The sequence below is a fragment of the Leuciscus leuciscus genome (genome assembly GCF_965113295.1).
Source record: "Leuciscus leuciscus genome assembly, chromosome: 9".
NCBI lineage: Eukaryota > Metazoa > Chordata > Actinopteri > Cypriniformes > Leuciscidae > Leuciscus > Leuciscus leuciscus.
In genome coordinates, this window is record NC_138733.1 from 11,646,324 (window position 1) to 11,669,152 (window position 22,829).

A 22,829-nucleotide genomic window follows, 5' to 3' on the forward strand; every position below is an offset into this window, starting at 1 on the left:
TATTTTAATAATATCTGAGATATATGAGAAAACAAGCCTCATAGGTTGTTTTTAAAAGGGATTGTTTTCTCAAAAATCTAAATTCTGTCATTATTTTCTCAACTTGATTTTTTTTCTAAAGCTGTTATAGCTTTCTTTTTCTAAACACAAAAGGAGACATAAAAAAAAAAAAAATGCTCATATACTGTAATGGCAGTAAATGTTGACCCTCTTTTCAAGAAAGGACGCACAAGTATCATAAAATGGCAGCACAGTTTATTTCGCATAACCCCTAAAAACTGCTGGGTTAAAAACTTGTTTTATATATAATATAGAATGTATACCTGTACATTGGGTTGTTTGTTGTCTCATTGCTTTGTTACTTTTATAATTAATAATAATAATAGAAATAATAATAACAGAAACAACAACAAAGGAATGTAATATTATATGTACTGTTCTGTAATAAAATACAAAGAGGCCACTAGATTTATTTATTTATTTAAAAATCAAATTTTTCCTAAAACAAGTTATGAATGGATGCAAATGTCTAAAACACACTTGACATCTAACACCCACCTTCCCATAGATAAACTTCTTAAGATAATAAAACCAAAAATTACAAACAGCGCATAAGAGCACATAGCCTAATTTAATAAAAACATAATAGCAATCCTTCAACATATTCAAATAACATTTCCAGGATATTCTCTGTAAAACAAGACTGTTATAACAAATATGAATCAATACATACAGAACATAATAACTGTGCAAAACCATTAGGCTCTGTAGATGTTCAGAGTTCTGTCCATCACGCAGTACCATCAGGGTGTCACCTGTAAATCAAACAATTATGTTTTATTAAAAGCCCCCTGTAGTCAATCATTTTGCTGCATCTTCACCAAAATTAAATATTTCAATGTTTTTTCCTTGAAAAAATGCCTTAAAAAGATTGAATGTAACTCTACACCCTTGCCTCATTTAGTATACGCAGTTCTATGAATATGCAAATGAGCCCCGCCTCCACTCACTCACTCCAGCTCAGAGATCCACTCGTTGGCGATCACACGTTGATCTGATTGGTTACAAGGTAGTTTGTGACGTCAGAAACACCAGCGATTTAAACCGTGTTTTTGAGACTGTCTTTGATTCACTGCAGTTTTAAGGAGAAAATACTCAGCAATGGTGTCGACTTATGAATTTACACATGGTTTGTCTTAAACATTTTAAAAACACCATATAGACATATAAAAACATTAAACTTTACTTTAAAGTAAACTTTACCAAAGTTACATTTTACCAAAGACTTTTACTTAGACTTTACCAAAGTGCAATCAATCAATCAATCAATCAATCAATCAATCAAACTTTATTTATAAAGCACTTTAAAACAACCGAATTGGACCAAAGTTTTGTACAGAAAAATAAATAAAAGACATAAAATACATACTTTATATAAAACATATAATACAAATAAAACAAATCAAGAAACATAAACATAGGAAAAATAACCACACCATAGAAACAATAAAATAAATAAACAAAATGTCAACGTCAGGTGTCAAAGGCCAAGGAGAAAAGGTGGGTTTTAAATTCGGGAGGCACACGTAATCTACCCACTCTAGTTGACATGAAGATTCATTTAATTATCACAGGTGTTTGTCATTCTACCCCACTGATCTATATAATAATAATAATAATAATAATGTCATTCTATATAGATCAGTGTTCTACCCTCATTTGCCTTGCATTTAAAGTGCTCTGTTTTTACTTCTCATTTGTCCGGTCTACATTTGCTTTAGCGTTTTTGTTTTCTATGATTACCTGTTCTTGGATGTGTCTTTAGAGTTTATTAAAGTCTGTTTACCTGAATGCTCAACCACAACCGTTGCTATAACACAATGGGCATCAGTTTTATTTATAGGCATGTTTTTGTAGGATAAATATATTCACCTTTCAATGTGCTGGTGGAACTGTCAGCCTATGCTGTTACTACTCTTAATAATAATAACATTTTTTTTTTTTATCATCATCATCATCATTATTGTTATTGTTATTTTTATGTAAATACTTTAAACAATATACTATTTCAATAATATTTTGACGTTTTTTAAAGTATATAATATTTTTAATCAAATAAAAAAGAGTTACATTTTTAAAATGGCGAGGGTCTCATTGCTGTAAACCCCCAGGATAATGTATTGAGTCCAAACAGATGCCCTAAGAATGTGTCTTTTCACCAACAACAAACAGCATAATATCGACACATTGGGTTTCTTTTATTTGTGTCTTGAATGTGAAAAGTCACCCACTCTCGAGTGTTGATGAAAGAAGTGAAAGAACATCCACGTCACGGTTAATTTGGCGCTGGTGTGCGCGTGAGGAAATGTATTATTATAATGCTGTTTACGCCTGTTCTGTCGGGAAATGAACACTAGATGGCGATATAAGATCAGTGCTCAATTCAATACCCGAAGACTGAGAATCCGCTCTCCGCTCCTCAATATGTTCTGCCATTCACTTACTAATCATTATAAATAATAATAATATTGAAATACTTTAAATAATATTATTTTTATCCTTAACATTATCTTATTATTTAATGTATTATTATTTATTATTTGTAGGCCTATTCCTTATCATAATTAGTCGATGAATATTTTAAACAATGTAGGCTACTAATTTTATAATATTTTTAATAATTAAAATAATAATTAAAATGATTAAATGTTTAAAATGAAGATTACATTGGTATAATAATTATAATTAAATAATACAATATTACATATACGCATATAGGCTATATATAATAAAATTAATGCTATTTTAAATAATAATTGTAATTTGAATCCATCATAATGCAATTTTAACTCTCTTTTTTACCTACAAGCCTAAAATATACATAACAATTATTATTAATAATAGTTATTATTATAATTATTTTAGACAATATACTATTTTAAATATTTTTCTTATGTGTAATTACATAAATATTTTGTTTATCGCAGAAACTTTTTTTATTATTATTATTAATGCTTAAACAACAATAACATAAGAACATTGCCATGGGAATACAAATAAGTACACAAACGCAAATACAGAAAAAAACGATACAGAATTTCTAAATAATATATACACACATCGATAATTTAAATAAATGACCACTTATTTCTTTCTTGATTGATTGACTGGTACGTCACTATAGATGCCACGCCCCCTCCAGCAGATCTCGCTGAGTGCGCGTCTCGTGCACCTCAAGAAGATCAGTCGCGCGGAACACACGAGTGACGAGGAGGAATAAACAGGAATAACGGAGAGACAGTTACTGGACGAATGGCGCTCATGGCCGGGATTATTTACGCGCTCACCTCACTTTTCTTGGGGATTTGTGCAGGTCTGTCCGCTCCATGGAATTATCCGGCGAACGAAGGTAAGAAGGGTGGAATAAAAGAGGAAAAGTTTTTCACAGTAAAACTCAGGGGCACATGCAAGTAAAACGGTAACGATATGTGGCCAAATCCCTAAAGTTAAGAAAAAACGCAGGCCTAAGTGCTAAGTTAGTTAACATTTTAAGTAGTTTTAAAGAAGTTTTGGCGATCTCATTCTCAAGTCTTCTGTCTTATTCTCCTTCAGTCCCGCTGTTGGATTCCAGATCAGTGCTGGGAGAACTGGCATGGGTCGCCAGCCCGACGGAAGGAGGGGTGAGTCAAAAAACCCATCTCTCGCTCCCTCTTTCTCCATCTCCCGTTCCAACTTGATCTCTTTAGTATTCATACGTATAGTTCTAGCACATTTCAATACATTTAGCTAGAGACAATACAATATGCAAGATAAAAACACTTCTAAAAATAAAGGTTCTTTATTGGCATCAATCGTTCCATGAAGAACCTTTAACATCCATTGAATGTTTCCACTGCACGAAAGGTTCTTTAGAGTGAAAATAGATTCTTTATGGAACCCAGAATGATTCTTTAATGGCATCACTGAAAAAAAAAAAAACCTGTTGAAACCTTTATTTTTATTACAGTTAACTACGCGAAGTGATATGGAACTGTAATGCGTCGCGGGGTTTAACTTAAAAAACAACATCACATAATGTAAAGAAGTGGTCACAGAATAAGAATATGTGAATAACTAAATTTTGACAAAAATGTCAGATAGAACCTTATAATTCCAAGGGGACGAAGTGGTACATACTTGCAGGGTGGGTAACGCACAGAAGCGCGGGGAAAACACAGTTTGTCGAACCATTCGCAAGGTGGTCCTCGCTCTGCAGGAGTACATGAATAGTTTCATTAATAGTGTTCCCCGGACATTTATCGACCATGTCCATAAAAGAGTGCTTTTATAATATTGCCGGTAAGATATATTGATAGGGTGACATCACATGAACACATAAAAAAAAGAAGAAAAAAAAGAAGCATATTTCACAAATGTACTATACAATATAATACATGTTAAGAATTATTTTAAATATTTTTTATTATTATTCTGTTAATCTTATGATAGGATTCCCTAGAGTCATTGCAACATGCAGTCTATTGCTCCAATCTCCACTGCTCTAGGGGAACATGAGGCAGATTATGTTAATAGGAAGTCCTATCACAGCCTTAATGTTCAGGTAGAGATGATGTGAATATGTGAGATGATTATTTTCTGTGAGATGAATCTTTAAATTACTTTACCTTAGGCTGTTAATCACTTTACTTAACAGGTTAAGCTTGAAATGAGTCTACTAGTAATGAGTAATGATTAGTCCTGCAGGTCGCAGTAATGGATTGATGTACTAAGACTGACATTTCATTCTTACAGAGATCTAATTGGGTTAGAAAAACACCTGTTCATGTGTGGACTTAAAAAAAAAGGAAGACAGAGAAAAGAAAAAAGGAAAACATGGTAAAAGAAAAAAAGAAAGGGTAGGCTATGCCTTGAATTGTAAAATGGATTGCTAATTGTTTGCTGTTTTTTTTTCATTGGGCTGATGTGAATTGTGAATTGTTGATAATTATGTGATGTTAATGATGTAAAACAGTATATATATATATATATATATATATATATATATATATATATATATATATATCCCTCTACTGCACGCATTATTATGCAATCATGGGAAAAAATTTTACAGTGTTTTTTTATATATAAAATAGACTCAAATTAATTTTAATAAAAAAAAAAAAAAAAAAATTTCGGGGGGTACTTTTGGGTGCGTTGCCATATGGCAACATTGTGCGACAATGGAACAGCCTGATGTGTTTTCTCCCAAAATGACATGAAATTCATAGATGATAGAACATGCATGTGTTTATGCCTTTGCGTGTGTGTGTGTGCGTGCGTGCACATGTGCATGGGGACTGCACAGCGACTTGTGTATGTGGTTATTTTTTGTTCACCATACAGATTTTGGAATGACAAAAACCTCAAATTCTTGATCTACTTTACACCTTTCCCAACATCAGCTCAACACTATGCAAAGGACGACATGTAACCTGAATGTTGAACATACCGGAATGTCTCTTCATCCTCTGAGTCTACTAGGCCTAATTCTGCCTGCCTCTCATACTCCTCGTCACTGATCCCTAGCTCATCCTCACTTTCATGAGATGGTATAACCACTTGTACCCTGTACATTTCAGCCCTCCTCGCAAGCCTTGCCATAGAACACTGGCGGCTTCATTTTCTAAACAAAATAAGCATATATATTTTTTATTTTTATTTTTATACTTTACTTTTACTTTACTTTATAAATATATACAAATATATATAAATATATGAGTAGAATACAACCATCCAACTATATCAGTGCATCCATACATTGTCATATTTATACAAAGCTACTCTGCATTAGCATGGGCAAAATATTGTTCCATAACCGCACAATGTTGCCATATGGCAACATACCTATTTTATTGAATAAAAATGTAATAGTAGTATCAAAACAATGTGACAATGATTGAAAAAAGATTAGAACTTATCCCAGATGCTTCATGTAATTTTAAATTCTGAAGAAATATGAAACATTGAGGAAAATCTTCACATATTCACGAGCACTTCTTCAGCTACTGGAGTCATCAAAAGTGTGTGAAAAGAATGACAGTGCAAGGGTGTGTAGTGTCATGTGATGTCATCAAATCATATCATTTTTTTACCACCAGGTTCTACCATGAATTTAAGACCATTCAGAGCTCTTGTTTATTTTCAAATTTCAAGAAATGTCCAAAGAAAGGGTATGTTGCCATATGGCAACACCGTGTAGTAGAGGGATATATATATATATATATATATATATATAAAACTGATGTAATGAGTCTAATAGTAATGAGTAATGATTTAGTCCAGCAGATGGCAGTAATGGATTGTATAAACATAAGTGCATTTGCTAAGGAATGGTGTGGTAATTTGTGTACGAATATCTCACATTTCTAACTTTTTTACCTCTCAACTGAAACAAACTCGCAACTGCAAGAAAAATACATCTGAATTGTGTGATAAAAACTCACAATTACCTTTTTATTCTGTGGCATAAACAAGCTTCCATAGTAACAAAAGGCCGTGTTTGTTGGATTTTTTTGGCATATTCATGTTGCTATAATAAAGCGTTTACTACAGCATTTCCAGTATCACTGTTCCACATATATAAAGAGTAAGTAATCTGCATAGGGCACCAACTATATCGTCCCACCCTCCATCGGGCACCATCATATATACTTTAAAAAAAAATCCTGTTGCCTTTGGCTTGCTCAGTTGGGGATATTTGGGGGATATTTAATTTGATTTTATCAATCAATAAATTCCTCTTGAAACAAACTTTGTTGTATTATTTTAATTTAATACTGTGAAGCTGCTTTGATACAATCTGTATTGTGAAAAGCGCTATACAAATAAACTTGACTTGACTTGACCATCAACACCATTCACCCACCCCAGGAAAGAAATTTCAATCAAGGAGGCAATTGAAGTTCTGCATAGGGGACATATTTGACCAGTGGATGCCCTGAGAAATTCTGTTTCTTAGTTTCCTACTGTACATTCTATATTTCCTACTGTACATTCTATATTCTATATACACTCTCTGACTTCAGATAGTATACTGCCAAGAATGCACACATTCAACACTCAACCAAAAATGTAGAATGGCTTACAGTAAAAGTATTCTGATATATGTAGAAAAAGGCTTTTAGCATTCATGTGGAGTTTGTATTTATTTAAATAAAATATGGTTTTGGGCAGAAAGTTACAGCCCCTAAAGGGACATGGTGGTGGGAAAAATCTGGGATGGGAGGAAAAAATATTTTTCAAAGTTTTTTGTGTTTGCCCGAGAAACTTTTGCGTTACCTCACAAAGATATTTGTGTTCTCTCGCAAAACCTGTTGTGAGTTCGGACAAAAACTTTGTTTAATGTCCTGCTGGCAGTGTTTCAGACAGATACTGTACGTAGGGGAGGCCGGGGATGGTTGTATTGTAACCACTTTTTGCTTCAGCACCTATAACTCGCTGAATTTTTCAGCTTGAGTTCTCAAACTGTTATACAAAGTACCCATATTTGTTTACTACAAATGGAACCAATTCAACCCTCTACAAGATTATCACAGACCTTGTGAGTTGATGTAAAATACATGGTGTTCCTTTGTTACAAGTACAACCTACCCCACTACTGGGGTAGGTTGTAACACATGCTGGGGTAAGTTGTAACAATTAGACAAAAGTAGTAAAAATGGATGCCATATCATATGATATTGTTCAAAACCAGATTTATTTAAATAAAAGAACAATGTCTCTCTCTCTCAATAACAGACTATGTCTGTTTGACTTGTGTGTGTGTGTCTGTGTGTTTGAATTTGTCAACTAGAACAAACCTACACCGTACACCTAATAATAACACTAGGCTACTACAATGTACCTAAATAACATCTTTGTATGTACATCTTTAGGTAAAAAAAAAAAAAAAAAAAAGATGTCTGTGTGTGTAAATTAATCTACTAGACAAATGTATACTTAACGGTTTACTTAAAGAGTAACTAAACCCGTGGTCAGAGCCTGACTCCACCCACTGGCAATATTTGAAAAATGCTGGAAAAGTGGGCAGACCCCAGCAGAGATAGAGGGGACGAACCGAGGGCGGGGCTGAGCGGGGGGCCTGCTCCTGAGACCCGCAGTGACAGATTAATTGACAGCTGCTGTCAGACTCTAAAATGCAGAGTGACTCACAGGATCGCAAGACGACGTGAAGTACATGCATCTGATGAGTTTTATCGAGTAGATGTCAATAGCGCGCGCTCTCTGTAGGCATGTTCATATTTTGCCACCATGCAGAGGATTAACTTTAGCCTAACCATAAATTGTGATTATATATATGATCACTCACATCAAGACGCCGCTGCGGTGGTGGAGTCCATGCAGGAGGAGCAGAGTTTGGCACTGCGTCGCTTTTCAGCGCGAGCTGTGTGGAGAAGCCATTTCCACCTCTATTGCGTGGAGAAGCAATCCCGCGTAAAATGCATTTTGCACACTTGAGCTCCACTGGCGCCTTATTTCCAAGTCTGCTGGAAAGCTATGCAGTCCAGCAGTGCTGTTGCAACCAGCAACACTACACCTACGTACCCTCCTGACCACTGTACTAAATTCAGATAAATCTACGCTATTCATGGATTTCATCCGGTCCCTTTCCACAGGTGTATTAATCAAGCACAATGCAGTCTGCATTCATAATCTAGGTGCTTGATTTTATACACCTGTGGAAAGGGACCGGATGAAACCCATGAATAACTTGAAGCTATCCTAACTGATGCAATACTATGCCTGGTTGCTGTACCAAAGGAGGGCGTGGTGAGCTGGAACCTGCTTACGTCACCTGCCACCGCAAACATCCAATAGGAAAATGCAACTGCAGTAGCCACCGTTCAACCTGAAGAGGGTAGCACTCAGACATTTTTACACCATATATTGTAGAATTAAAACACTTTATATCCAAATGTCAAAATAGTTACTCGAATCAATGAACAGCACTAATAAAGCCCCATTCTTACAGATCATTAACTAAAAAAAGTTGGTTTAGGGTTTAGTTACCCTTTAATAAACATTACTTCAATGTACCAGATTAAAGAACATCTTTGTACATCTTTAAGTCTAACAAAAATGTACATGTCAATGTGCATGTGAGTGTATGTCTATGTGTGTATATTCTCTCTTAATCAGAGTCACAGTGCTGACAGATGAATGATGCTGGTAACCCTGGAGTGCAGGCTTGATGGGCCCAGAAACTGCATAGGGCGCATTTCACCCAAACCTCCTCCGGTTTTGAGTTGTTAAATTGCTCTATGCAAACCACTTTATTTAAACAACTGGCAGAGACATGTTTTTCATGCCCTAGTCATTCTGTAAAATTAAAATCAAGAAAATTATTAGTTATATTCTTAGTATGTAAGGGGATGGTTGTAACACTTTAAATAAGTTACAACCCATCCCACCCCTGTCAGCCAATGTTTAGCTAGCAGTTTTAGCATAGTGGTTTGAAATTAGCAGGGGCAAAATGCATCACATATTGCCGAAGAAACTACCATTTAATCTAATATAAGTCATACAATTTTATCTGCAATAGTACAGATACTAAACAAAATATAGTCTTGTTCAATTTTTACTTTCTGATCTCAAAATCTGTTTCTCTATATATTCTGTAGCTGTGTCCCAATGTGAAGGCTGCATCCTTCGAAGGCCGCGGACTTCAAATGATGCAGCCTATGCGTCCTCTGAAGGACGCACCATGTAGCCTCCGTAGGATGTCCTAATTGCGCAACCAAGTGTTCCCGATCACCGCTCTAGGCGCCAAGCAACGGTGCGAGAGTATGCTACCATCCTGATAATTCATTTGATATAACTGAGTAAACAGCTATGGAGCCAGAATTGGCTATTGTCATTTTTATGTTTTATATTTTACTGGAGGTAAAATGGTATTAAGGATGTTTCAGGTTGTGTACTTTCAGCTTAGCCGAAGATTCAAATGTTCATTTATCTTACCTTGATGCGATTTTGTAGGCTAGCGTATTCTTTTTATTATGCACATAAATGGACCATGGTAAATATATTTACATAGGTTTTTAACCCTATTTGAATATAAAACCCAGTTGAATATAAAAAGTCCAGTGCGAATGTTACTCCCGCTCTTCATCGGCAGCTGTCAGTCACTTTTGCTAGGCGACAAGAACAATCCTCCGTAGGCTAGACCGGTCCGAGCGCTTCAGATGCGCCCTATGAAATGGGACGGGGCTGTAGTTAGCAACAATTTGTTAATATTGTGACAATAGGCCTACATTTTGTTACTTTAATTTTCAAAAATAACCAGTGGTGGTATGTAAGGAACTACATACTTCGTTAATACTCGAAGTAATTTTCCCACACAGGACAGCAACACTACAAAATTATGTTATTTTACAATATGATGCATTGTTTTACATTAAACTACACAAAAGGTTGGTAGACAACTTAGTGGATAGTGAAAATATGCAGTCAAACACTCTGGAGACCATCCCAGATGATGTCCCACCAGCAGGAGGCCTTACCAGGGTCTCTATTGTGGAGCCCATCCCGATCCAGCAGCACACAAGGATCTCCCACTCAGCTGAATAAAAGTGTACATAATTTTTTCTTATTTTATGTACTGTAAATTTAAATGTTTATGTTGATTTTGATATGTTCAACGTATGTTGTAAATAGTTGGGGGAAAAAAGGTATAGAAGAATTTGTTTCATGTAGAAATTATGACTCATTACAAAAATAAACAATGTCCAGAGCAATGAATTCTCTTTTATTTACACATTTAAAGTTGCATAAAAATAAATATAAGTTTAAAATTAAAAAAATATAAGTGAAAAAAAGTTAAAGAATTATATATATATATATGTGTATGTATGTATGTATGTAGTATGTATGTATGTATGTATGTATGTATGTGTGTATGTGTGTATATAATCATTCTTTCAAGAAGAGAAAACAGCCTGTCCATCCTCTCCTGTGCTCTCCTCGCCTCTGCAATCCCATGTCTTCTCTAATCAAGTCCAAAAACTCATCCTCTCTGTCTCGCCTTCTCCGTGGTGCTGGTGCGGGTGCGGGTGCGGGTGCTCGTGCTGGTGCTGCTGGTGCGGGTGCTCGTGCTGGTGCTGCTGGTGCGGGTGCGGGTGCTGGTGCGGGTGCTCGTGCTGGTGCTGCTGGTGCGGGTGCGGGTGCTCGTGCTGGTGCTGCTGGTGCTGCCTCTGGCTCCTCCTCTTCTTGGTCACACACTGCTGAACTCGGCCCTGGTCTGTCCTCAGTGATTGAGGCGATGAGGACAGGGGGGTGGTGCAATGCCTCTATCCCAACACCTCATCCATGAGGACAAACCAGGGCCAAGTTTCAGCAGTGGGTTTCCCACTCACACCCTCACATGTCCCAGGACACTTGCAATCCTAAAGGCAGAGCAAATTAACCATGGCTTGTTAACAACAACAACAAAATACATTTCAGCAAAGATGTGTGTATTAATTTAAAACACATAGTTTGCATGACAGCACTACAAAAACACATAAAAGTGAAACCCCATTGCCTTATCTACTGCTTTTCTTATTGTTTTAGGCTTTATAGGGTGAGTGATATTTCTTATAATACACAAGTGAGATAGACTAATGCAAATATTACAAATAGGTCGTTAAACTTATAACATTATAACCACAAGTTTTGCCTAAAACTACCTGACAAATGAAGCCACGCAATGATGACGAAGGAGTTAAGATGAAGTTTATAAACTTTAACTCTGGTTTTGCTAGCTATTGGAGTAAATGAAAACATAATACTTACATTTAAATGTGAATTTGCTGTCCACCACCGATCTCTAGTCTCGGCCGCCCTTAAAAATAAATAAATAAATGCTGTCGTCAACGGTGCGCAATGACTTATGGGGTAGGATAGGGTAGGATAGGCCGCTAAGCAGAGTCCTGCACGGGTCTGATTTTGTAAACCCGCACCCGCCCGTACCCGCAGTGCTTCAAACCGCATCCGACCCGTTATCCGTCAACAGCACTAATTAAAATCCGCACCCGACCCGACCCGCTTAAAATAGAACCGACACCCGACCCACACCCGAAATAAAATCAATTTAGCCAATCACATTATAGACACAATTACAAAAATGTTTATTGCCAGGTCATACAGAAGTTATTACACGACAATTAACACAAGGACAACTTCAGCCGAAGCTGTCAAAAGGCCGGTACATGAAGAACATGGCAAACGTTACCACAAAACTGCAGTAGCCGTTCAGACGCAGCTACAACATTTTTTTCTGCCACGCAATTTCGTCTAGCCTACATCTGACAATTTTGGGTTCAAACACGCCCTGCACACCACACATACTGAACAGTGTTAAATTTAAAAAATACTGTTCGATAGAACTGCTTGGTTTGTTACCACAGTAAAATGCATGCAGCAAAGCCGTTCACAATATTGTTTTCTTCAGATAACTCCAAATTTCTCCCACACACTGGACTTGACTTTTGATGACGTATTGTCGAGAACTTTACAATCTCCACTAGCTATTCTTTTCTTCAACTCCTCAGCATCCATCTCAGCATGACTGCAAGCAGATCGCGCGCGCGATGACGCAACCGTCCTTCGAATACGGCCTTCCAAGGATGCAGAATTGAATTGGGACAGCCTTCATCGCGCCGCGGTGACGCAATCGCCCTTCAAATGCGACCTTCCAAGGATGCAGCCTTTGAATTGGGACGTCCTCCGTCGCACCACTGTGACGCAATCGGCCTTCGGAGGATGCAGCCTTCACATTGGGACACAGCTTGTTTCCAGCCTTGACAAATCACCATGCTTGATTGGTTAGGAAGTAGGAAAATACTGAAGTGATCACATGACTCCCATCTTATCCCTAATTGGTGAAATTGATGGTGTTACAACTACCATCCCCGGTCTCCCCTACATTAGCAGTGGAGTGGTTCATAGAGTTTTATTTTGAACTTGGACTCAAATATAAAGAAATACAGTCAGTGCTTAACACAGGAGTTCAGTAAAGTTGGCAATATTCACAGATCCGAACTTCCCAGATCAAGAACTTGTGAGCTAAATAATGTTAAAACACAAACGACACCTCTTTCCAATCATAGTAACATATAGGCAACGAGCTACAACCAATTTTCCTCAAAACGAGCCTTATAATATAAATGCTACGGAACAGAGAATCACAACAAGATTGGTAAAGGTGAGAAACAGATTTATTAATATCAGGAGGTTGTGAGCACCAGCAGGTAAATGAGAATGTCTTTGAGAAATGGTACATTGAGATACTGACAGTTCTTTCCGTTGCAGATGGTTGAGGAAGCTGCGGATGACAAGGAGGTAAATGGCGGGAGCACACTGTGCTGGAAGAGGAGAGTAGTGGCTGGATGATGGGGAAGGCGAAGGAGATCAGGAAGATGAAAGGGACTTGGAGAAACAGGACAGGAGACAAACAGACGTATCATACACTTCATAGGAGGTAAGTGCAGACAGGAAGGTTAGTCTTCCTTTCTCATAAACGAAACCAGACAAAGTGCCAGAGTCAGGTGTGTGTGCTTATATGTGTCTGTGATGATGAGCAGATGAAGTGCATGTGTGGGTGATTCATTCTCAGGTGACAGCGATCTTTGTGATTGGGAGGTGATGGAGCCTGGCTGATCCCTGACAATTAATTGATCTCTATGGGCAGCCGGCTGAGAGACAATTCCGATGGAAGCATCTGCAATGTGCAAAACCCGAAAAGTGTTACTACAAAAATAGTCATTAACTTCAATGTTACACACTGTAGTGTCACCAAATTCAGTTCACACATCAATGGTCTCCTACTGGTCATACTACAACACTTAGTTTGATAAAATGTTGTTGTTTTTTTTCATAATTTTTATGATTATTTATTATGAAATAAAATCAATAACTTCCCTGTTATTAGAAAAAAATATTCAGTATCTTCACTGTTATACAGTGTAATGCCATCCAATTCAGTAAGCAATTATCATGCAAAAACTGTGTGTAACTTGTTAGCTGCGTACCAACATCATTTGTGTAAAGATTAGGCCTATTTTTTTAATTTTTTTTTATGTGCTATTACTTGCCAAACTAAGTGTTGTAGTGTAACCAACAGGAGAGCATTGATGTGTGAACTGAATTTGGTGACAGTGCAGTGTGTTACAGTGAAGTTATTGAATATTTTTCATAATATAAAATGTGCAAAAGCACGTTTTATCAAATTAATTGTTGTAGTATGACCAGTAGGAGACTGCCGCCGCCTGCCCATAGGGATCAATTTATATTATAAGGCTCGTTTTGAGGAAAATTGGGTTGTAGCTCATTGCCTATATGTTACTATGATTGGAAAGATGTGTCATTTGTGTTTTAACATTGTTTAGCTCACCAGTCTGTGAATATATTGCCAACTTTACTGAACTCGTTGAGTTAAACAACCTCTCCATTGTTAATGTACGGAGCTGTCTGAAACACTGCCAGGGGGACATTAAAGGGTCATGAAACCCCAAAACACATTTTGAGATGTAAACAGATATGTACAGGCTTAAACATTACTGAAAACACTGATAGCACTCACACATTTAATCAACAAGTGAAAATTTGTTATTTTTGCGCTTTTCTGAGCAATTTCGTTCTTGAGAAATGGTAAATTGAGATACTGACAATTCTTTCCGTTGCAGATGGTTGAGGAAGCCGCGGATGACAAGGAGGTAAATGGCGGGAGCACACACCATGCTGGAAGAGGGGGGAGACGAAGGAGATCAGGAAGACGATGGAGACTTGGAGAAACAGCACTGGAGTGGTGTTGTTCTTCAAACGAAATGTTTGGTCAGTTAGAATTTTGCCTCTGCCTCCAATATTTGGCCTGGTCACAATTCTACAGGGAAAATTAGAGTAAGAAGACACTTGGTCACATCACCTATTCTGTGATACACATTGGTATGCAGTCATTTGACAATTGAGAGAAGCATAATGTTTAGTACATGCTGATAACTTACCGGTTCTCATTGCGGAAAGTTCTGATTATTGAGGCCACGGTTGACCTTCTGAGGTTTGGTTGTATCATTGTAGCCGCCTCAGTCATTATCATGCCATGCTCTACAACTATAGCCTGAATTTCATTGGACACTCTATGCTGTTGCTGCCGCTGTCTTGGTCCGTGGCCTTGTCCTCTACCACGTTCCCCCACACCTCTCAAACGAGGCCCACGACCACCTCTCAGAAGTGGTGCCTGTCCTCTACCACGTTCCCCCACACCTCTCAAACGAGGCCCACGACCACCTCTCAGAAGTGGTGCCTGTCCTCTACCACGTTCCCCCACAGCTCTCAAACGAGGCCCACGACCACCTCTCAGAAGTGGTGCCTGTCCTCTACCACGTTCCCCCACACATTTCAAATGAGGCCCACGACCACCTCTCAGAAGGGGTTTCTGTCCTCTACCACGTTCCCCCACACCTCTCAGAAGGGGTTTCTGTCCTCTACCACATTCCCCCACACCTCTCAAACGAGGCCCACGACCACCTCTCAGAAGGGGTTTCTGTCCTCTACCACGTTCCCCCACACCTCTCAAACGAGGCCCACGACCACCTCTCAGAAGGGGTTTCTGTCCTCTACCACGTTCCCCCACATCTCTCAAACGAGGCCCACGACCACCTCTCAGAAGTGGTGCCTGTCCTCTACCACGTTCCCCCACACATCTCAAACGAGGCCTACGACCACCTCTCAGAAGGGGTTTCTGTCCTCTACCACGTTCCCCCACAAACGAGTCCCACGACCACCTCTCAGAAGGGGTGCCTGTCCCCTGCCATTCCTTTGACCAACACGTCTTCCTCGTCTTCCTCCCACCACTGCTTGACCTCCATTGTGACCTGGATCACCTGCTGGCTCCATGTTACGTATCACTATGCTCTTGCAATTGGAGCCCAATCAACTCTTTTTATAGTTTTATGTTTGCACTTAGCAGTTTATCATGTGATGCACTGAACGTTCTTATCACACCGGTGTGATCGTACACATCAAAGGGTTAAGTGACTCATTTGGGGGGATTTTTTTTTTATTTGAGAGGGGAGTTGGGAGGAGCAGTAGCACAAATAAATGCAATAGATTATTAAAGATATCACTAAAATAAACAGTTCAGTTAGGTCTAACAGCAGTATCCAGGCAAGAAATACTACAGAAATTGAATAAGGGATCAAATGTAAAATAACACTGTATAGTCTTCCCTTAATAAATTAAATACAGATTGATCCTTACAATTAAAGTTACAAAAGTGGTTCAGTCAAGAGGAGTAAGTGATTTTCGCTTTGTCTTCTATTGTTTGATTAACATTAATGACATGCAATAGGTATATTAGGGTGCTGTCACTTTAAGACCAAAGCACAGATCCAATATACTGTTACACATGCGTTTTCTTTCTCAACTGTTTACGCTTTGAGGGTGTATGAGCGCACCATCTCTCAGAGAATACGCAAGTGCTGAATGGTTAAAAAAAAAAATTGAATCTTTAAATTGGAGAGATTTAAAAAGATGTGCATATTATAAACATTAGTGACGATGTGACACTGCCCTGATTGTGCAAGTGACAATTCCATCAACTGTGCAGCTCGGTTAGTGTAGACGCCATGTGGTGATGTGAAGCCATAGTGCATTTTGAGAGTGAGAGTGCTTCTTCACTCACACTGTTTGTGAGATAACTTCTCACAGAAGGTCTTCAAATTACTGATTTGTCAAAAGTTACTTAATTATGTTGTAGGAATTGTACATCACCTTCAGATTTATCATTATTAGACACCACTGCAAACATGTCATATATGCCATACCTATCCACAGCAATTTGTAACTATTTTATGTTTTGCTTAATTAGTGACCAATTCGTATGAATTCGTACGATCTCACTTGCACGTAGGCCTATATGTACGATCTGTTTAAACCCAAATTATGGGTAAGTTTAGGGGCGGGGTTAGCGGTGGTCTTTCATAATGAGTTTATTTTTAAAAAATCAATGTTTTTGTATGATTCAAATCGTATGAATTCACACAAAATCGCATAAAATAGTTACATTTTCCAGTTAGATCGGGTTGGCCACACCTCTCACAGCAGACAAGTGCCTTTTTTTACATCATTAGCTTCAGATCGGTTTCTGAGATATGCAAATTGAGAAACTGTGATCGAGTCATTAGAAGCGGTTATCGGCCAATAGCGATCTGTAGCTAATCAATCGAAGCACCCCTAGTTTTAGCTGTAGTGCAGTTAGCTCTGTTTAATGCCAGGGTTGCCAGGTTTGCGTAATTGCAATTCAAAACCCGCCCAATCATGACCAAAACAAGCCCAATTGCATTCCGGGGGTTCCCCGGTAAAAAAAAGAAATCACGTTTCCGGGGTAAAAATCGCATTGCCTTGAGGAGGTCGCTTCAACCCGCGGACTAAAAAAACAACAGTGTTGGCAACACAGCTGTGTTTAAAGTTTAACACATTTACACTCTGCAGAATTCTCAAAATCAGTGCAGAAAATGTGACCAATTATCAGCTATCATTAAACAAGTGTGAACCACACAATCCCACCCATGCACTAATTGTTAAACACTAATAGAATTTGTGAATTATAAACTTACAGTTGGGTCCCAATATATGCCTTATTTCCTCATAAGCACTATCAGGAAAGAAACAACTGCACTGCACCTCTTAAAATATAATAATCTTCCTCATAATTCTTCAGTCACAATGGAAAGTTTCACGTCAGTAAATGAACTTTCTTTTCTTTTAAACACTCTGGTTCTTTAGATGGTCTCCTGCATGAATTTAACTCAAGTTTTGTGCTGAAATGAGTGATATTTTCACTTTAGGCACCTATGGTACGACTGAGGGGTCTCATCTTCCTCTGCCTGCTTCATCTGTGTGTTCAAGGCGTTCAGGGCGATGTGAACCCTAATGTCCTGGCTAAAATGACACAGTATTTGTATGACAAGTAGGTCCATTTGTACATCACATTACAGTCAAATGAATCAATATATGCAGTTTTGAATTAGTAAAGTGCATGTAAATTTGAATTAAGTTTGAATATCAAAATGCACAAGGAACAAGGCAAAAATGTTTATTGAGAATTACGATAACCTTGTGTTATTTTATGTCTTCCAGTGTCGAGCCGAAGACCCAGCAGAAAACTGATGCTCATTGCACAATAGCGATCAGTGTCCCACAGGATCAGTGTACAGATGAAGGACCTGATATCCAGACTGTGTTCAGTAAGCAAGATACAAAACATGTAAAAGATAAGCTCAGTAAAGGAGAGAAATGTTTACTCACTGAAAAAGAGAAATGCACATCATCAGGCAATGTCATTGCTACAATATAAATAAAATGGCCAGATATAAATAAAAAACCAGAGGAGAATTCTGAACGTGTTCTGCTCTATCCTCTAGGTAATTCACCCATGGACAAACTTCTAGCAAAGGCAGGTCAGAATACCTGTAGTTTTCTATTCGTACAACACCTTGTGTGAAAACATGCATTCAGAGCAAAGACAACATTTTAAAGGGCCTTTCAAACTAGATAAATAAAAATAAAGATGGAAATAATGCATTTGTCTTCCAAAAGATCTGGCATAAGGACATCACAAAGAATCTGCGAGAAGAATTTCTAAAGATTAATGAGAAAGTGCCTCTTTTATCAGTGTAAGAGAACCAGTGATGTGATGAAATGTCAGAAATGTGTGGAAAATCTAATTGTGAATGCTTTCTGTCTGCCTGAAAAGAAAAGAAAAGAAAAGAAAAGAAAAGAAAAGAAAAGAAAAGAAAAGAAAAGAAAAGAAAAGAAAAGAAAAAGAAAAAAAAGGTAAGTAATTTTCCTTTTCTTGAAAATGCTTCTATCAATGATCAAACTGTGGCATAATAAATCTTTAAAGTATCATTCTTGAACACCTGTTCTGCTACTCTTGCAGTGTGAATACATATGTGCCTTTTTGTATTTTACACAGAGACAATATTCACGCATTCAGTAGAACATGGTGTCATGTAAATGGGCCCAAAGATATATATTTTTCCCACTCATTTAAATTTCTGAAGCAGACGTTGAGTGTGACTGAATACTTGCAGTGTAGTCTATGTCTCATCCTGTAGTCTCACAGTAATGTATTCATATCATTCACACATACTAAACTGAGTGTCAAACAGACTGCAAGGCCCTGCAACACATTGCAAACACTGAACACAAATGCTGCTTGCACAAGGCAAACACATCCTGATCAGCCTGTCTAAATGGTGCATCAAGAATGTAACTGTTCATACATGAACTCTCTTTCTGCATCTGTTCTGCATCTCTTTTTGTAAAAAAATAAAAAAATAAATTGTAAAATCAACTGATAATTCTATAGTATAAAGTAGTATAAACATGTCAAAAGCCTATTAGCTGTCATAACAGTGCAATAACAACTCTAATGATAAAATAATAATTATTCACTTTGCTATTAATCGTTTTATTGTCTCAAGAAAGTTGTGGTTTGAGTCATGCAGTCACATGATGTGTGGTTGTTGTTTCTGGAATAGCATCACATTTTCATAACCCCAGGCAAGGTTCATCTGAAAATCTATTAAAAAAAAGACCTGTTTTTTTTTTTTTTACAGGTCATGCCTTATAGCTTGAATTCATTTAGCTCAGTTCAACTTAATTTCACATTCACAGTTTATTAATTCTACAGCTTTTCTTGGTGCTCCACATTAAGAACTTTGATGCATTAGACATGTAAAGATACTGCATGTGTTAAGATATTTCTTTCACATTAATATCCAAATCCGCAGTATGTTGAATGCAGCTGTTTTTCCCTGATGACCAAAAGTCGTTTATAATAATAGTAGACACTGTACATTCATTAACATCTAAACAATACCCAACTCCTAACAGCCAGAATGCTATTTCAAATTTCTTCTTTTTGTGTATACGTTTTGTGCATGTGTGTGTGTTGTATTTGTTGTAGGTTCTCACTAAGGAGGAGCTTCATTATCATTATGAAAAAAATTGTCAAGGTACACTATGTAAATGTTGGCCCTCTAGCGGTTCAAAACAAGCATTTTGCGGAAGAACATTGCTTATGCTTCGTCTCTGCGTGACTGTGCAGATCATAGACTGTAAAAAAAGATGGACGCCGCCCCTTCGCTCTCTTCCATTGGTGAGAACTGAAGCCGCCAGTGTCCCGATATGGCGCTGACATCTTGAAACTTGAGTCTGCGCAGTAGCGATCTCGGGACCAGACCTGCGCAGTAGTGAGCAGGAAGTAAAGCCGCGAAATCAACGATTCGCCCTCACTCTCGCAGAATGCACTCTCCCTGAGTGCACTTTAAAAAAAATTGATTGCAGTACGACAAGAGGCTTGTTAAAATAAACTAAATACAATCTCCTCAGTCCTCGGAAGATCCCGAAAAAAATGTCCGTTGGTGCTTCAGTGACTACTTCGCTCAGAGAACCTGTCAATCACAGCTGTCAATCATGATGTTACACCACCGTTTTTATAGCATCACGTAACTAACTAAAAACCAACTTATTTTTTAAACAGACACTTGAACTTACATCAGCGTGATAAAAACGACAGCAAATACTTCTTGAATAACACGGGGAGGCGGGGCTTATGACCTATACTAGGACCAGTCAATGGGGGGCGATCGAGACGTTTTGGCTTCACTTTTCAGGGCTTGGGTAGCACGCTTGGTGCAGATGAATATGTCTCTCCTACACCTCATAAAACATTCACTACTAGACTTAAGAGATAAAACCAGTTTAGATGGAAAGAATCTCAAGCTGACTAGCTGAAGACATTACAGTAGCTTTACCCATTAAGAGACACGCTACTTTGTACTCAGAAATAACATACAATGCTATATTTTGTGTTATATTTCCTTGGCAGTTAATTACAAAAAAATAAATAAAAATAACTAAAGGAGTAGTTCAACCAAAAATTTTAATTATACCATGATTTACTCACCCTCAAGCCATCATATGACTTCTTCTTTCAGACAAACACAATGTGAGTTATATTTAACACTATCCTTGCTCTTCTAAGCTTTATAATGGGAGTGAATGGGGGGTGAGATTTTGAAGCCCGAAAAAATGCATTCATCATAACAATAATCCATATGGCTTCTGGGGGTTAATAAAGGCCTTCTGAAGCGAAGCGATTGGTTTTTGTAAGAAACATATCCATATTTAAAACTTTATTAGATAATAACTAGCTTCCGGCAGACGGCCGCACACAGTGATTTGCGGCGGAAGAGTGACCTTTGACCCGACGCATGACGTATTGACGAACACAGAAACGCAGAAAACTTTTTTTTTTCTTACACAAACGCATCGCTTTGCTTACGAAGGCCTTTATTAACCACCTGGAGACGTATGGATTACTTTTATGATGTATGGGTGCATTTTTTTTTTGGCCTTCAAAATCTCACCCTCCATTCACTCCCATTATAAAGCTTAGAAGAGCAAGGATAGTGTTAAATATAACTCAGATAATCTAATCTATGTTTCTAATGCAATGGCTGAGGGAGTGAAAAAAAGAAAGAAAAAAAAGATATTGTATGCAATGTGACAACTGCAATTAGGCCAACAATTACATTGTTAATTATTAAATTAACAATGTAAGATCATTATTATACCTTTATTTAACCAGGAGGTCCCATTGAGATTCAAAATCTCTTTTACAAGAGAGACCTGGCCAAGGTAGCAGCCAAATCACAACAAATGCATACATAACAAACACCAAATTACATTTTCACGATAAAAGAAGTACAAAATGTTAAAAATAGAAATATAAAACACAATGAGACTCTTAAGAAAAACAAGAACATGTCTCCATCACAACACTCTTTACATTAGTTTTAAATTCATTTATGGACATAAGGGTTTCTAACTTTAGCTCTTTTTGTAGATTATTCCACCCCCAAGGTGCTAAATAAGAAAAAGCAGTTTTTCCCAATTTGGTTTTAACTCGTGGCACATTAAAAAGCAACCACTTTGAGGAGGGTAGCTGATAGGTACCAGAGCAGACAGAGAGGAGGTTACAGAGGTACAGTGGAAATTTGCCAAGTATAGCTTTATAAATAAAGATATACCAGTGCTGTTGTCTACGAATTTTAAGTGATGTCCAACCAACTAAATCATAAAGAATGCAGTGATGGGTAAGGGACTTTGTATTTGTTATGAATCGTAGTGATGCATGGTAAACTGAATCAACATGACGCAGGATGGAAAATGCAGCATGCACAATATATCTCCATAATCAATTACAGGCAATTTGGATATAAAGCTATATCATAATTCATTTTCATATTTATGTTCCTGCACATTATTTGGGGCCCAAGGCAATTGTCTGCCTTAAATCCGTTTCCTTGGATAGCTTTATTGGAGGAACTCATGACAGTTTTTAGAGTTCTTGGAGGAATTATTAATTGTTTTATTTCTTATTGACCATTTTGAGGAAGTCCAACACACCGTACATGGTGAGACACACAAAGATGCTCAGTGACATCATTAAAGGAGTCAGTGATGTAAGTGTGAACCGTTTTAATTGGTCTGTTCATGGTGTTAAAGAAGAGGGCTGGTCGAGTGTCAGAATAAAAAGCATCTTCTTCCTCTTCCTCATCACTCCTGCTTCACTGCAGACTCACACAACATCTCTGAACCTTCTGATCTGAGCAACAGATAACATGGTGAGTAATATTCATACTTCTTTATCCCTTAATATCATCATTAGTGGATCTGAAGCAGAATCACAATTGTTCACGTTGTTTAGAAAACTGGTCTCATCCAAACAATGCTTTAACATA

General features: G+C 37.6%; 2 protein-coding genes across 3 annotated transcripts in view; both read left to right on the forward strand.

Annotated features, from left to right (window-relative positions):
- The window catches only part of LOC309506388 (uncharacterized protein), a 41,004-nt gene that overhangs the window by 14,978 nt on the left and 3,197 nt on the right, over positions 1 to 22,829 (forward strand). Inside the window, exon 2 of one of the 2 annotated variants that reach the window (XM_082180290.1) lies at positions 17,862 to 17,983. In XM_082180290.1, coding sequence (XP_082036416.1) covers positions 17,862 to 17,983 — 122 coding nt within the window. Of the gene's footprint in view, positions 1 to 17,861; positions 17,984 to 22,605; positions 22,713 to 22,829 lie in introns of those variants that run through there. The other variant, XR_014208717.1, reaches the window with a different exon arrangement.
- Positions 3,091 to 22,829, forward strand: part of epha4l (eph receptor A4, like) — a 132,060-nt gene continuing 112,321 nt past the window's right edge. The window contains exons 1-2 of the mRNA XM_082179943.1: positions 3,091 to 3,409; positions 3,613 to 3,680. Of these exons, the coding sequence (XP_082036069.1) occupies positions 3,313 to 3,409; positions 3,613 to 3,680 (165 nt within the window). The 5' untranslated portion in view covers positions 3,091 to 3,312. The remainder of the gene's footprint in view (positions 3,410 to 3,612; positions 3,681 to 22,829) is intronic.